At 43.2% G+C, this 15,533-nt stretch overlaps 1 protein-coding gene across 6 annotated transcripts in view; it reads left to right on the top strand.

Annotated features, from left to right (window-relative positions):
* LOC132381815 (kinesin light chain 1-like) overlaps positions 1–15,533 on the top strand; it is a 133,044-nt gene that overhangs the window by 54,352 nt on the left and 63,159 nt on the right. For all 6 annotated transcript variants that reach the window (XR_009508124.1, XM_059951422.1, XM_059951423.1 and 3 more), the window contains 3 exons: positions 257–482; positions 5,255–5,342; positions 6,755–6,856. Coding sequence is in view for 5 of the 6 variants with exons in the window: in XM_059951422.1 (XP_059807405.1) it covers positions 257–482; positions 5,255–5,342; positions 6,755–6,856 (416 nt within the window). In the remaining variant the exon portion in view is untranslated. The remainder of the gene's footprint in view (positions 1–256; positions 483–5,254; positions 5,343–6,754; positions 6,857–15,533) is intronic.

A 15,533-nucleotide genomic window follows, 5' to 3' on the forward strand; every position in this document is an offset into this window, starting at 1 on the left:
CGCCTCATATTCTGGATTCATCCCCCTTCATTTCTAGTCCTGATGAAGCACAAAATGTCTTGTGTTTATTCCTCTCCATAGATGCTGCTTGACTTGCTGAGTTCACTCAGCATTTTGTTTGTGGTGCCTAAAGTAAAAGAGGTAAAAGTAAATGAAGGTGGGTAGGGCTGGGTTATGGGAGGTATACTGAGCTGCAGAGAAGCCATTAGGTAGTTGTGGAAGTCATTGATTTGTGGTCATGTTCTGGGTCTTGCAGTGCACCAGTCACACAGCAGTGCGGCTGCAGCAGCGCAGCAAGGTGGATACGAGATCCCAGCACGACTGCGAACACTCCACAATCTGGTCATACAGTATGCTTCACAGGGCCGTTATGAAGTGGCTGTCCCACTTTGTAAGCAAGCCCTGGAAGACCTAGAGAAAACATCAGGCCATAACCACCCCGATGTGGCCACTATGCTAAATATCCTGGCCCTAGTATACAGGTAAGATGCATTCTTTTAGTAAATGACTCTGCCATCAGTTTTAACAACAAATAAGCTTAATATTGTAAGTACAAGAGATTCTGTAGATGCTGGATATGGGCCTCTGTCCAAAACATCAACTCCTTATACCTTTCTATAGAAGCTACCTGACCTGTTGAGCTCCTCCAGCATTTTATGTGTGTTGTACTTAATAATGGCACAATGAAGAATCTTGGAATTATATCAAGCTTAGACCAGTTGCATATAGGACAGGGCATGACTTTAAGGTGATTAGAGAAAAGTATAGGAGAATGTCAGATGTAAGTTTTATTTGCACAGAGAGTGGTGGGTGTGTGGAATACATTACTGGGGTAAGAGCAGAGGCAGATACCTTAGGGGCAGTTAAGAGCCTTTTAGATAGGCATATGTGAAAAGAAAAATGGAGGGCTATGTGTGAGGAAAGGGTTAGATAGTTCTTGGATTAGGTCCAAAGGTCCATAAGACATAGGAGCAGAATTAGGCCATTCAGCCCATTTAGTCTGCTCCACCATTCCATCATGGCTGATCCTGGATCCCAGTCAACCCCATACACCTGCCTTATCACCATATCTTTTGATGCCCTGACAGATCAGGAAGCTATTAACTTCCCCTTTGATTATACCTACAGACTTGGCCTCCGCTGCAGTCTATGGCAGAGCGCTCCACAGATTCACTCCTCTCTGGCTAAAAGAATTCTTCCTTACGTCTGTTCAATAAGGTCACCCCCTAGTGGCTGTGTCCTCTCGTTCTGGGTAACCCCACTTTAGTAAACATTTTCTCCACATCCACCTTATCTAGTCCTTTCAACATCTGGTAGGTTTCACTGAGATTCCCCCCGCCCCCCTCCACCCAACATTCTTCTAAATTCCAGTGAGTACAGGCCCAAAGCTGCCAAATGCTTATGATATGTTAACCCCTTCGTTCCCAAATTCATCCTCCAGAACCTCCTCTGGACTCTCTCCAATGATACACATGCTTTCTGAGATTTCGGGCCCAAAACTGTTGACAATACTCCAGGTGCTTCCTGTCCAGTGTCTTATAAATCCTCAACATTATCTCCTTGCTTTTACATTCTATTCCCCTTGAAATAAACGCCAACATTGCATTTGCCTTCTTTACCACAGACTCAACCTGTAAATTAACCTTCTGGGAGTCTTGCACGAGGACACCTAAGTCCCTTTGTCCCTCTGATGTTTGAATTTTTTCCCCACTTAGATAGCAGTGTGAACTATTATTCCTTTTACCAAAGCGCATTATCACATGTTTCCCAACACTGTATTCAATCTACCACATTTTTGCCCATTCTTCCCATTAGTCTAGGTCCTGCTGCAATCACATTGCTTCCTCAGCATTACCTATCCCTCCACCTATCCTCGTATCATCCAAAAAGTCATCAATTCCATTATCTAAATCAGTGACTAACAATGTAAGAAGTGCTGATGCCCGAGTAATACTACTCGTCACTGACAGCCAAAGGCCCCCTTTTTTTTCCCACTTGCTGCCTCCTGCCTGTCAGTCATTCATCTATTCATGCCAGTATCTTTCCTGTAACACCACAGGACTTTATTTTATAAGCAGCATAACGAGTGGTACCTTATCAAATGCTGTCTGAAAATTAAAGTAAATGACATCCGCGGCCTCTCCTTTGTCCATCCTGCTCATCACTTCCCAAAGAACTCTTAACAGATTTGTCAGGCAAGATTTCCCTTTACTGAAACCATGCTGACTCTGACTGGTTTTATCGTTAGTCTCCAAGTACCCTGAAACCTCATCCTTAATAATAGAATTCAACATTTTTGCAACTACTGAAGTTAGGTTAACTGGCCTATAATTTCCTTTCTTTTGCCTTCCTCCCTTCTTAAAGAGTAGAGTGACATTTGCAATCTTCCAGTTCTCCAGGACCATGCCAGAACCAAGTGATTCTTGAAAGATCATGACCAATGCACCCGTTATCTCTTCAGAAACTTCCCTCAGGATTCTGGGATGTAATCATCTGGTTCAGGTGGCTTACCCACCTTAAGACCTTTGAGTTTGCCTACCATTTATTCCTTTGTAATAGCAATGGCGTTCACTCCTGCTCCCTGACACTCAGGAGCCTCTGGCACACTGCTAGTGTCTTCCACAGTGAAGACAGATGGAAAGTATCCATCAAGTTCATCTCCCATTTCTTTGTCCCCCATTACTACCTCACCAGTGTTATTTTCCAGTGGTCCAATATTGACTCTCACCTCCCCTTTACTCTTATTATAACTGAAAAACTTTTAGAATCCTGCTTTATATTATTGGCTAGTTTTCCTTCATATTTCAGCTTTTCCCTTCTTAAAGTTTTTTTTTTAGTTGCCATTTTTTTGGATTTTAAAAGCTTCCCAATCATCCAACTTCCCACTCACTTTTACTAGATTATATGTCCTTTCCTTGGCTTTTATGCAGTCCTTAACATCCCTTGACAGCCACGGTTGCCTACCCCTGCCATTTGAGAGCTTCTTTCTCTGGGGACATATCTATCCAGCACCTTGTGAACTTCACCCAAAAACTTCAGCCATCTCCCCCACCAGTATCCTTCTCCAATCCACCTGGGCAACTCCTCTCTCATGCCTCTGTAATTCCCTTTATTCCATTGAAAAGGAATACTGTTACATGTGACTTGTGCTTCTCCCTCACAAATTTCAATCATATTATGATCACTGCCTCATAAGAGTTCCTTTATGTTAAGCTCCCTGATAAGATGGGCACAACATTGTGGGCTGAAACACCTGTAATGTTCTATGAAATGTATGCCTAGTTCATGTATGTTAACCTCAACTGATCTCTTTAAAATTGCTGAGACTACAAGTCATAGTTTAACTCAGCTAAAAGTTAATGAATCAGCTGGGTCTCTGGGGTCTTGTCGCTTTCCATCTGTATTAAGATCAATTAATTTTTAAAACATTCCATTTGTAGAGGGCTTCTGGGAGTATCTCGTTACTTGAGAAAATAATTTGCTCTTTATATAAAGAACTTCCTAAATCTGTTGTAAGTCTACCTTGTGAGAACATACAGTGATAACAGTGCTCTACTTTAATAGTTTAATCTACACCAATATGAATTCATCTTTCTGCCCAATGCACGCCTGTGCACCATATTTACAAACGTTCCCTTTCTAGCTGTCTGGGTGACTGAATAAATGAATGTCAATAATGAAACTGGAGTTGGATTTTCACATTCTCCAAACTGATAAGTTTTCTGCTGCTGTTATAGAGAGCAGCTGTGCTGTGAGTGGAGTGACAAGAAGTGAATGAACAGTAGAGTCATTGCAAAATGGTGCAGCAAACAATCTACTGAGGAACTTAGTGGGTTATTAGACCATAAAACATCAGAGCAAGATTAGGCAATTTAACCCTCTGCCATTCGATCATAGCTGATCTTTCTTTTCAACCCCATTCTCCTGCCTTTTCCCTGTAACCTTTGACACTTCTACACATCACAAACCTATCAATATGCAAATACATTAAATATGCCCAGTGACTTGGCCTCCACAGGCATCTGTGGCAGACTTATCACCCTCTGGGTTGAGCAGCATCTGTGGATGGTGGAGGGTCATGGAAGGAATTGTCAAAATTTCATATTATTTGTTGGTCTAAGTTCTAGGATCTGCAGTTTATTTTGTTCCCGGATGACTGTAAGATTTTGTTCTGCACAAGTTGGCTGCTGGAATTTCTAAATTCCAAATATGGCCATGCTGCTACAACTGTCTGAAAGCAAGTGTCATCACTCAGCCGTACAGCTGCAGCGCATTCTGCATCTTTGCAACATAGGAAGTGTCCCAAGGGACTTCACCGAAGGATCACAAAGCAAAATTTGGTATTAAGCCATATTAGTACAAGTAGCAGTGAACTCGGTCATTGAAATCGGCTTTGGGAAGTGTTGTAAAAAATGTTAGAGATATTTTGGGAGTGAGAATTCCAGAGCTTAGAGTTTAGGCAGTTAGGAACATAACCTGCTGCCAATGGCAGAAATGTACATTGTGCAAGACGTCAAAAGGAAAAGAGTATTGAGATTTCAGAAGGAGAGTTATACAGTTGGCAGAGTTGCAGAAAGAGGGGAAAGGATTTACATTGGTCAAGGTTTCCACTTTAACCACTGTCCAGTGAGCACTGCTACAACGACACAAGTTGGGTAAAAGCAGGGTGAGCCTCAATCCACACTCCCAACATTAGTGAGATCGAATGCACTTGTGCGAGGCTTAGGAGAGTGACAGCTGTCCTGTCAAAAAGGGAATAAAACAACACCATGGCGAGGGTCCAGATCCCCTTGTCAGCTGGTATTATAGAGCTCTTTTAATACTCAGTGGATTATTAAGAAAGCCATATGTTGCGCCTAAAACAATCAACCCATTATATGTCTATCATTCTTCACTCTTTGGTGTTGTTAATACAAATAATTTTGGAAGGAATCATCACCTCCCTTCCAAATCCCAACAGGGTGTTTTAGCTGGTGAACAATACTTTGCTATGAATCTCTGACACGTCCTTCCTGCCACAGCCTCTCTTAAGTATTTTTGCGGCTGCCAGTTGCTGCAGCATCCAGTTGCTTCAACGTGCACTTGGAAGCATTCCTCATGCAGGGTTTGAACCCACAGTGTCAACTTCTCCTTTTCCCCCAACAGGTGCTGTCTAATCCTTTGAGCTCCTCCAGCATGTTGTTTCTAGCTCCAGATAATGGTGTCTGTGTTCTCTTGTGTCTTCTATTAACAATTATTTGTCTGATTTTTACAGGGATCAGAACAAATACAAAGAAGCGGCCAATCTTTTAAATGATGCCCTGACAATCCGGGAGAAAACCCTCGGCCAAGATCATCCAGCAGTTAGTTTAATTTCTTTATGTATAACCGCAGTTAGACTGGGTTATTATGGCTGCTCTAGAATGAAAGTACCTGGGACAGGTGGGCAAATGTTAGTCAAAACCAGAACTTCTAAAATGACAAAATATCACAAGAGACTTCTCCCTCATTAACGGCACCAAGCCACAAGTGAAGGGAACTTGTCAAAAGCACAATGTAAAGCACATGAAGAGATGGTGAGGTTTAGGGTAACACATCCTTTTTTAAAAAAGATTTGGTTAGCTTTATTTGTCACATGTACATTGAAACATATAGTGAAATGTGTTATTTGCTTCAACAACCAACGTAGTCCAAGATGTGCTAGCTTCATCTGCAACTTACCAGCTTAAACTCCCCTTCTCCATCTTCTTATTTTGGATTCTTCCCCCACTTCCTTCCCAGTCCTGATGAAAGTTCTCAGCTCGAAACATCCCCTCCTGTGTTAACCATTATTACGTCTGACTTGATTAGCATTATTTGTCACATGTACATTGAAACATGAAGTGAAATACATAGTTTGCGTCAAAACAAATCAGCAAGGATTGTGCCAGGCACCTCGGAAAAGTCAACAAAACATGCCCACAACTCACTAACCCTAACTGTACGTCTTTGGAGTCTGGGAAGAAACTGGAGCATCTGGAGGAAACCCACAGAGTTACATACGAAATCCTTGCGGACAGCAGTGGGAATTTCACTTTGATCTTCCATCTGGCATAGTTATAGCATTACACCAGTGGCTACATTACCGTGCCACAGTCCCAGCTTTATGTTCTTGGCATTTGAAGAGATGGCTACTAAAGATGGAACAATTAAAATCCATGACGCTCAGCAGACCATTGCAAACAAGTCCATGGTAGTGCCTGATTGTAGAACTGTCAGGAAAGGCAATTAATGGACTTGAAAGCTGGAGGAATTCAGCAACGCAGGCAGCATGTATGGATGGGAATCAACAGTCAATGTCCCAGGCCAAGACCCTTCATCAGGACTGGAAAGGGAGGGGGAGGGGTACAAGCTGGCAAATGATAGGTAAGACCAGAGAGGGGGGAAATGAAGTGAGAAGCTGGGAGGTGATGGCTGGGAAAGGTAAAGGGCTAAAAAAGCAGGAATCTGACAGCAGAGAGAGATGGATGATGGAAGGGGCAGGATGAGGAGAAGAGAAGGGGTAAGAAGGTGAATGGAAAAAGAGAGGCGGGAGGTGGAGAAATTACCAGAAGTTAGAGAAATGTTCGGGTTGGAGGCTACTCAGACTATAAGGTATTGCTTCTCCAACCTGAGAGTTGCCTCATTGTGGCAATCAACAAGACCATGATGAAAGGCTATAGCAGAGTAAATGGAGTTGTGTGGGAAGACAAAAAGACACTCTAAACTCACCTGTCCTTTCACTTGTTCCGTGCAGGTGGCTGCCACTCTGAATAATCTTGCTGTACTCTTTGGCAAAAGAGGAAAATATAAAGAGGCAGAACCGCTGTGTAAGAGAGCTCTGGAAATCCGGGAAAAGGTGAGAAAATGAGAATCCTTACTAGTGTTAGTTTTTCATTGATCCTATTGTATTTCTCTCTTTTATTGTGAATGCTGCAAGAAAGTGAATCTCAGGGTAGTATTTGCTGAGATATACATACTTTGATAATAAATTCCCATGGTAGGGGATCCTAGGACAGGAGGGCACGACTTCAGGATTGAAGGACGCCCATTTAGAACTGAGATGTGTAAAATTACTTTAGTCAGAGGGTGGTAAATCTGTGGAATTTGTTGCCACGAGCAGCTGTGGAGGCCAAGTCATTGGGTGTATTTAAGGCAGCGATAGATAGGTTCTTGATTAGCCAGGGTATCAAAGGGTATGGGGTGAAGACAGGGGAGTGGGGATGACTGGAAGAATTGGATCAGCACGTGATTGAATGCTGGAGCAAACCCAATGGGCCAAATGGCCTACTTCTGCCCCTATATCTTACGGTCTTAAATTGCTTTGACTTTGACTTTATCACTGTAGATCTCTCTTTAAGGTCAGTTTATTTCACATGTGTTGTGGTTAATAGTGTTATTTCTGTGTCACTCCCACATGGGAGGAGGAATTCACATACTGTACAAGCAGTAAAGTTCAGTTGAGTAGCCTGCATGCTGCTGTGTGCTCTGCACTGTCCCTCCATAATGAACACAACATGGTGTCAGAAGTAGTTGCTTATCAATGAATTAAAGGAGACCCCCAACAAGAAAGAATTTACAGTAAGACTTTTTTATTTGTATGTATTTGTGAGAGTGTCCAGGGACTCAGTGACTTAGACTACCTAGACTAGTCGCTAACTGAGATTGAGCAGAGACCGCAACACTGTAATAGTCCGTGGCTACTAGCCTGGGAAAATGCTCAGAAACACAGACACAGCAGAGAAGTCAGTCAAACTCTCACAGAGAGAGAAAATAAGACTTCCATGGTCCAAATAAATAAAATAATAAATAAACAAGCAAATACCTACAGGACCTACATCTACTTACCTAATAACCCCCTCCCCCCACCCCGAGACATTTGATTTCTCTAAACCGAGGGACTTTGAGAAATAGCTCGGACACTTTGAGAGATTGAGGGGTTCAAGCAATCTCACTCAGGCTTCTGAAGAGCATCAAGTAAGCTCACTAATATACTGCATGGGTGACAATGTGGATGAGATCATGGGTGGATCAGAACTGACAGATACTCAGGAAAAAGGAGTACAGAACAGTACAGGGCAAATTCAAAGAACATTTCACAGGGAAGGGAAACAAGAGGGCAAAGTTCAACTCCAGAAAACAGGAGCCAGATGAAAGTGTAAATGATTTCATCACAGCATTGTATGCCCTGTCAGACAACTGTGCGTATGAAAATCTGAGAGATGAGCTCATTAGAGACAGAATTGTTGCTGGACTACTAGACACCAAATTGTCAAAGAAACTTCAGTTGAAGGCAAGTTTCACACCAGAGTAACCTATTACTATGGTCAGGTAGAGTGAGAATGTTTGTCAGCAACAGGCATGAAAACAATGTTGAGGTAAAGCAAGAAGCTCTACTAAAAGAAGGGTACAAATGAGGTGCAGTCAGAAAGACATCAGAAAGAGGTAACAGTAGAGCTCAGCTCAAACAAAACATACAAAATGTTCTACTGCGGGAGATGTGGCAAGTCTCCATTCCGCATCAAAGAGCTCTGTCCAGCAAAAGAAGTGAAATGTCACCAATGCAATAGAGTTGGCCATTATGAAAGACAGTATCACTCAAAAATAGTTCATCAAGAAGTCAAAGGAAGCCATGATTCAGCCAAAGAGGGAACTTTCCTTGGAGCTCCAAATTCAAATAGACAAGGCTGGTGTTCTACAGTACATTGCAAAATGGGGTAGTGACGTTCAAAATGGACACTGAGGCAGATGTCACAGCCATCCCCAAATGTCTTTTCAGAAAACTGGCCTTATACTAAACCCAACGAGGAAAGTGATCAGGGGTCCAGGAAACATAAGCTCAGTGTGAAAGGAATGTTCACAACATCCATATGTAAAAATGAAGAACAGTTAAAAGAGGGTGGCTATGTTGTTCAGGATCTCTTCGCACCTCTACTGGGACGACAGCTGAAACTCTGTGCAAGGTTGGATTTGCATTGTTCAGCGGCAGGAGAAATTACTGGAGTTGTTCACAGGCCTGAGGTCTGAAAGAAGAGTACCTTATACAATTGAGGCCAGGAGTAATGCTTTATTTTCTGACCACATCGAGGTGTATACCAATCCCACTGAAAAACCAAAGTCAAAGCTGAACGAGAGAATGGAGGCGAGAGTAACTAGAGTGAATGGACCTACTGACTGGTGTGTGAGCATTGTTCCTGTTCCCAAGCCAGATGGCACAGTGAGCATCTCTGTTGGTCTAACAAAACTGAATAATTCAATGAGGCAGGAGAAGTCTATTCTGCCCTATGTTGAGCACACATTGGGTATGCTGGGTTCTTCACTAAACTAGATACAAAATCAAGGTTCTGACAGATTGTTTAGCTCCTAAGTCACAGAAGCTCATAGCCTTTGTCACACCAAATGGATGCTATGCCTTCAAGAGACTCCCTTTTGGCATCTTATCAGCCTCTGAACTCTTTCAGATGAGGATGAACAAAACTTTGTAGGGACCAGAAGTAGTCCTCCACATGGACAATATGCTCATCTTCAGAGGCTCAAGTGAAGAACATGACTGAAGAGTGGAAGCTGCCGTGGAGAAACTGAAACAGGCTGGAATCACCTGAACAAAAATAAATGTGAATTTGCAAAGTTGGAGGTGAAGTTCTTAGCCCACCAACTATCCTCAGAGGGAGTGCAACCAAATTCAGATAAACTGACAGGAGTTTGGACAACAAAACAACAAATGAATGTATCAGAGATCCGCAATTTCCTTGGCATAAATAAAACAGCTGGAAAGTTCATTCCAGATTTAGAAGAGAAAACAAAGCCAACCTCCAAAAACACAATCTCCTCTCTCAGAGAAATGTTTGGACCTGGGACTCACTACAGGAGGTCAGTCTCATTACTTAAAGCAGAGCTGATCTCTCTGCCAACATTGATGTTCTTTGATCTGAACAAAAACCCAAGATCTCTGCAGACACCCCTTCCTTTAGCTTAGGGGAGTGCTTATGTAAAACTGAGGTGTGTTTGGAAACGGGCAGCATATGCATCAAGAGCATAATGAACAGTGTAATGGCCAAATCAGAAAGGAGATATTGGCTGTTGTGTGCATTTGTGAATGCTTTAGCTGCTACTTGATAGGCACTAAATTCCTACTTGAAACAGAGCACAAGCCAACTGACAGCGTCCTTAGCTTGAAAAACTTGGATGACTTACCTCCACATCTGCAAAGATTTGGAATGAGGCTTGTGCAATACTGTAATGACATTGAACATGTCCCTGGCAAATCCTTCAGAACATCAGACCCTCTTATGAGGATGCCACACAAAACTGAGTGGACGGAAGCTGAGTCGCCGTCATGGAAGACACCAAAATCTACCTAGCTCAGATATATCAAAGCTTTCCTGCATCACAGAGCAAAGAGGATAAAATTCATACTGAGTTGAAAAAGGATCAAATCTGCAGCAAGGTTATACAGTACTGTGAGCATGGATGGGCAGCTGTCCCAAAAGGAGCTCATAAATTACACCTTACTGGCTTGAAAGAAACACACTCACCATTCTTGATGGTTTGCTGCTAAAGGGCTCCAGACTCATGATTCCTGCTTCGTTGCACACCAAAATCATCAGTCCATCAAATCCATCAAGGCATCAAAAAATGTTGCTAAGAGCAAGGCAATCTGAGTGGTGGCCTGGTCTGAGCACACAGCTGAGAGATTATGTAAACCTACATGAAACATGTGGAAAACTGCATGAAAGTCATCCCTGTCCCACAGAACTCCCAGACTTCCCATGGCAAGTTGCAGGCACAGGCATTTTGAGCTGAAAAGAGATAAATATTTCCTCACAAACGAAAAAATCTGCAGATGCTGGAAATCCAAGCAAAACACACAAAATGCTGGAGGAACTCAGCAAGCCAGGCAGCATCTATGGAAAAGAGTACAGTTGACGTTTCAGGCCGAGACCCTTCATCAAGACTGGGAAAAGGCTGAGTCAGAGTAAGAAGGTGGAAGAGTGGTGGTTGGGGGGCGGTGGGGGGAGAAGAACCACAAGGTGATAGGTAAATCCAGGAAGGGGGAGCAGTGAAGTAAAGAGCTGGGAAGTTGATTGGTGAAAGAGATACAGGGCTGGAGAAGGGGGAATCTGACAGGAGAGGGCAGAACGCTCTGGAAGAGAGAAAAGGGGGGAGAAGCACCAGAGGGAGGTGATAGGCAGGTAAGTGGTTAAGGTGGGAGAGGGAAACGGGGATTGGTAAAGGGGTGGGGGAGGGGCTTTACTGGAAGTTCGCGAAATCAATGTTCATGCCATCAGGTTGGAGGCTACCCAAATGAGATTTAAGGTGTTGCTCCTTCAACCTGAGTGTGGCCTCATCATGACAGTTGAGAAGGCCATAGGCTGACATGTCAGAATGGGAATGGGAAATGGAATTAAAATGGGTGGCCACTGGGAGATCACTTTTTCTGGCACTCAGTAAGGCGGTCTCCCTAATATACAGGAGGCCACACTGGGAGCACTGAACACCCCAGTAGACTCACAGGTGAAGTGTTGCCTCAACTGGGAAGGACTGTTTCGGGCCCTGAATGATAGTGAGGGCAGAGGTGTTTGGGGCAGGTGTAGCACTTGTTTCACTTGTAAGGATAAGTGCCAGGAGGGAGGTCAAGGGGATTGCTTATGGAGCAATCCTTGGAGAAAGCAGGAAGTGGGGGGTGGGAAAGAAGGGCTTGGTGGTGGGATCACTGTGGATTACTACTGACAGATGTTGAGTCTCAAGCTGTCTTCTGCATCCTCAGCAGCAGTTATACAGCACCCAAAACCTGTATTTGCACACCTTGGAATACCAGAGGCTCTTGTATCAGACAATGGTCCACAGTTCAGCTAGCTGCTCAGAGTTCAAAGCCTTAGCTGGAGACTATGAGTTCAAACACCAGAAAAGCACTCCACGGTACCTACAGGCAAATGGAGAAGCGGAAAGAGCAGCGCAAACCGTTAGAAGTCTCCTCCAGAAGGCAAAAGACCCTACAAAGCACTACACCACACCTCTTGCAAATGACTACAGTCGAGCTGTCAATGGGCCAGAGACTGAGATCAAGCCTGCCCGTTCTTCCTTCCCTTCTCCAAGCTCACTTAAACAAAGGAGAAATTTTGAGGCAACACAGTGTGAGAAAATAAAGAGCATGCATGATCTCAGACACAGAGCAAAATCTTTGTTGCTGCTCTAGAGTGGTGAAGCTGTTTGGGTTTCAGACCAATTCACCAAAGTAGTCCAGCAGCATGCACCATAATCGTTTGTGATGAGAACATCACAAGGTGGAACAGGTGTGTGCTCGTGCACCTTCAAAGTCCATGAAAGGTAGAGGAAGAAATAAAGTAGGCTGATCGTCATGATGAGGACCATTTACCTGAGGTGGACACACTTGTTCAAGCATCTCCATCCCGCCCCATTCTTCCAGGGACCTAGACCAGATTGGGTTGTTTATCTGTCCCACCATAGAGATTTCCTCCAATGCCTAATAGCTTAGGGCAAGTTACTAAAGAGGCAGAATAATCCTCCACTTTGCTGGAGTGTCCAGGTAGTCCACTCTGACCTCCATTAGATTTAGTGTTTTTTAGAAAGAGTTCTAATGTCGAAAACATTTCGCAAATTAGACTGTTCTTTTAAAAAAAAAGATTTGGTGAAAACGGAGGAAACAGAGAGAAAAACAAAGAGAAAGACCGTTATAATGTAGACAATTTTTTTTATGACAAATAAACTCTTCTCGGGCTTCCACCGGGTATAGGTATCAATTATGACCAACGTTTCGATGACAAACACTGCCATCTTCATCAGGAATGATACCTGGGCATGTCTAGTCCAGAGGCATTTATACCCCCTTGGTCCGTCCCTTCTGATTGGATAGTCCTTATCCAATCAGGTTTCAACTCTCCCACCTTGTCTGCAATTGAATTCCAGTTCTTATTTAGAGCAAAACCTTTGTCTTTGTAAAATTTATTTCAATGGCTTCCTTTACTCTGTGATTCCAAAAACCAGTGGTGCGCACATTGGTTTTGTGCTGTCAAAGTCAATGCTATGGCAGTGTTCTACTATCACCGATTTCTCTGGGTAACCCAAACAGATACACCCCTCTGCTCCTTGATACGGGTTTCCACTGTGCATCCCATCTGACTGATAAATGCTGCTCTGCATTCACAGGGAATCCTGTAAAAGTCAGCCATCCTGAGCCCCAGCTCATCTGTACCCATATAACAATTACAGCATGGAAACAGGCCCTTAGTCCATGCCCAACACTTACTCTCACTTTGACCTGCATAAGCTGATATTTGAGCTTCCTTGAGGGTTTGTGGATGGTATTAACTTGGTATTTCTTGATCCCTCCAGAAACCATGAAAATATAGGGAAGACAGGCAGTAGCGACAGATTCCTCCTTGTTGTTAGGTTTCTTGGTTTTTCCGTCGGCCTTTCTAAGGACACTGGAGTTGACCACTATGCTACCGCCTCACCTCACATCATGGGGAGAACATACAACTCCTTACAGACAGCAACAGAAATCAAACTCCAATCGGTTATCACTGTCACTGTAAAGCGATTACATTACCACCCCACCCCATTAATAGCAGGTTTTAAGGGATAGATTGTGATGACAGTTTGCCTAGACATGTCCTGAATTCTATTATGTTTGAGGGCAGGGCAGAACCAATTCAAAACATGGAAATTGACGTTAAAAGAAACTCTTTCATGTGAAAGAGGAATGCAGAACAAGGGAACGTTTAGATTTTGAGCTCAGTTGTGCGGGAGTGAAATCAGAGACAATGTCTCCACACAGAGGGATTTGGAAATTTGTAACTCCATCTGGGATAATTACATTCTGAAAAGGCAAAGGATAATGTTTTTTGTAAAAACATATCGCTTTGTGGAACAGGAGTGTTAGAATAGAACAAAATAGCTGAATGACAAAGAATGTGAAAGGGTTAAATTGCTGATGCTTTCAGTCTTGCATTTCAGTTGTAGCTCGAGGTCTGAGGCACTAAATGGGTGCTTTATGTAGTAAAACGTGTAGTTACTCATAAAAATATGTCACAGCGAGTATTGAATTTCAGCAGTCTCAGCCCCTGCAGCCTTTTGCTGCCAGTGCAGTAATAACACTTCATTATAGTTCTACATGAGGACCCTCTGGGGCTCTTCTGCTAATTATCTTCCCCCATAGCATGAAAAAGTGGTTAACACCTCATCCTTCAAACTTAATTAACAGACAGCTTGTTTCAGACCTGCAGGTTATAGTTCCGACATTAAACTGCAAGTTAATCTGAAGTAATAGGGTACCAGCATGGTAGATAGCACAGCATTATTACAGGTTGGTAAGTTACAGAGTTCGGAGTTCAATTTCAGTGCCACCCGTAAAGAGTCATCTGTTTACCCCATGAATGCTTAGGTTTCCTCCAAGTTCTCCAGAGTCCAAAGAAGAACTGGCCAGCAGGTTAATTGGTCATTGTAAATTTTCCCATGATTAAGCAAGAGTTAAATAGGAGGGTTTCTGGGCAGCACAGCTCATTGGGCTGCAAGAGCCTGTTCCGTGCTGTATCTCTGAATAAAAAAAAACAGAAAATTTTGACGGAAGGTGATTGACCTTCATCAATGCTGCCTGACCTGCAGAGTAGTTCCATTATTTTCTGTTTGCACTTAATTTGAAACCTAACTGGGTAAAATTGGAAGTGTCTACTTGATTCTTCGGTTAAATCTTGTCACCACCCTCTCATCATTTAATCTCTTCTGCTTGCCACCTTTTCTCACACGTTACCTTTGTTTTCCTTCTACGCCTTGCTCCCACCGCCACTGCACTTTTCTCTCGCTCTGCACTTGCATCTGTTCTGAAAAATAGCTAATTAGTTTGAAATGTTAGTTTTGTCTGTGTGGCCTGGGGTACTTCCAACATTTTCAATATTTTGTCCTTTTGATATTCTTGATTTGTATTTGTTGGGTGCATCATTTTTGAATGATGAGATTTATAAATAAGAGCCACAGAGTAGTAGAGAATGTATCTTATCCCCAAATTTGTATCTGTATCACATCCGGCTTAAATTGTTGCAACACACATAAAATGTTGGAGGAACTCAGCACAGGTGGCATCTCAGCACAAAGTGTTGACTGTTTATTCCTCTCCATAGATGCTTGCTGACCTGCTGAGTTCCTCCAGCATTTTGTGTGTGTTGCTCTGGATTCCCAGCGTCTGCAGATTCTGGAGAAGATATCCTGGCTGCTGGAGACACAACAGGAACCTCTCTGGCATGTTGAACGTAGAACAGCATGACACAGATACTAATCCCTCCTTATCTACTCAATGTCCATATCCCTTCACCTTCCTCACATCCATGTGCCTATCTAAACATCTCTTTAAAACCTCTAATGTATTTGCCCGTCACCATACCAGACAGCGCATAAAAAACTCCCTGTCTACTTTATCTATGCCTCTATCAGATCACCCCTCAGCCTCTGCCACTCCAGAGAAAACAACCCGTTTGTCCAGCCTCTCATGATAGCACATGCCCTCTAAACCAGGCAGCATC

The sequence above is a fragment of the Hypanus sabinus genome, chromosome 26 (assembly GCF_030144855.1).
Source record: "Hypanus sabinus isolate sHypSab1 chromosome 26, sHypSab1.hap1, whole genome shotgun sequence".
Classification (NCBI taxonomy): domain Eukaryota; kingdom Metazoa; phylum Chordata; class Chondrichthyes; order Myliobatiformes; family Dasyatidae; genus Hypanus; species Hypanus sabinus.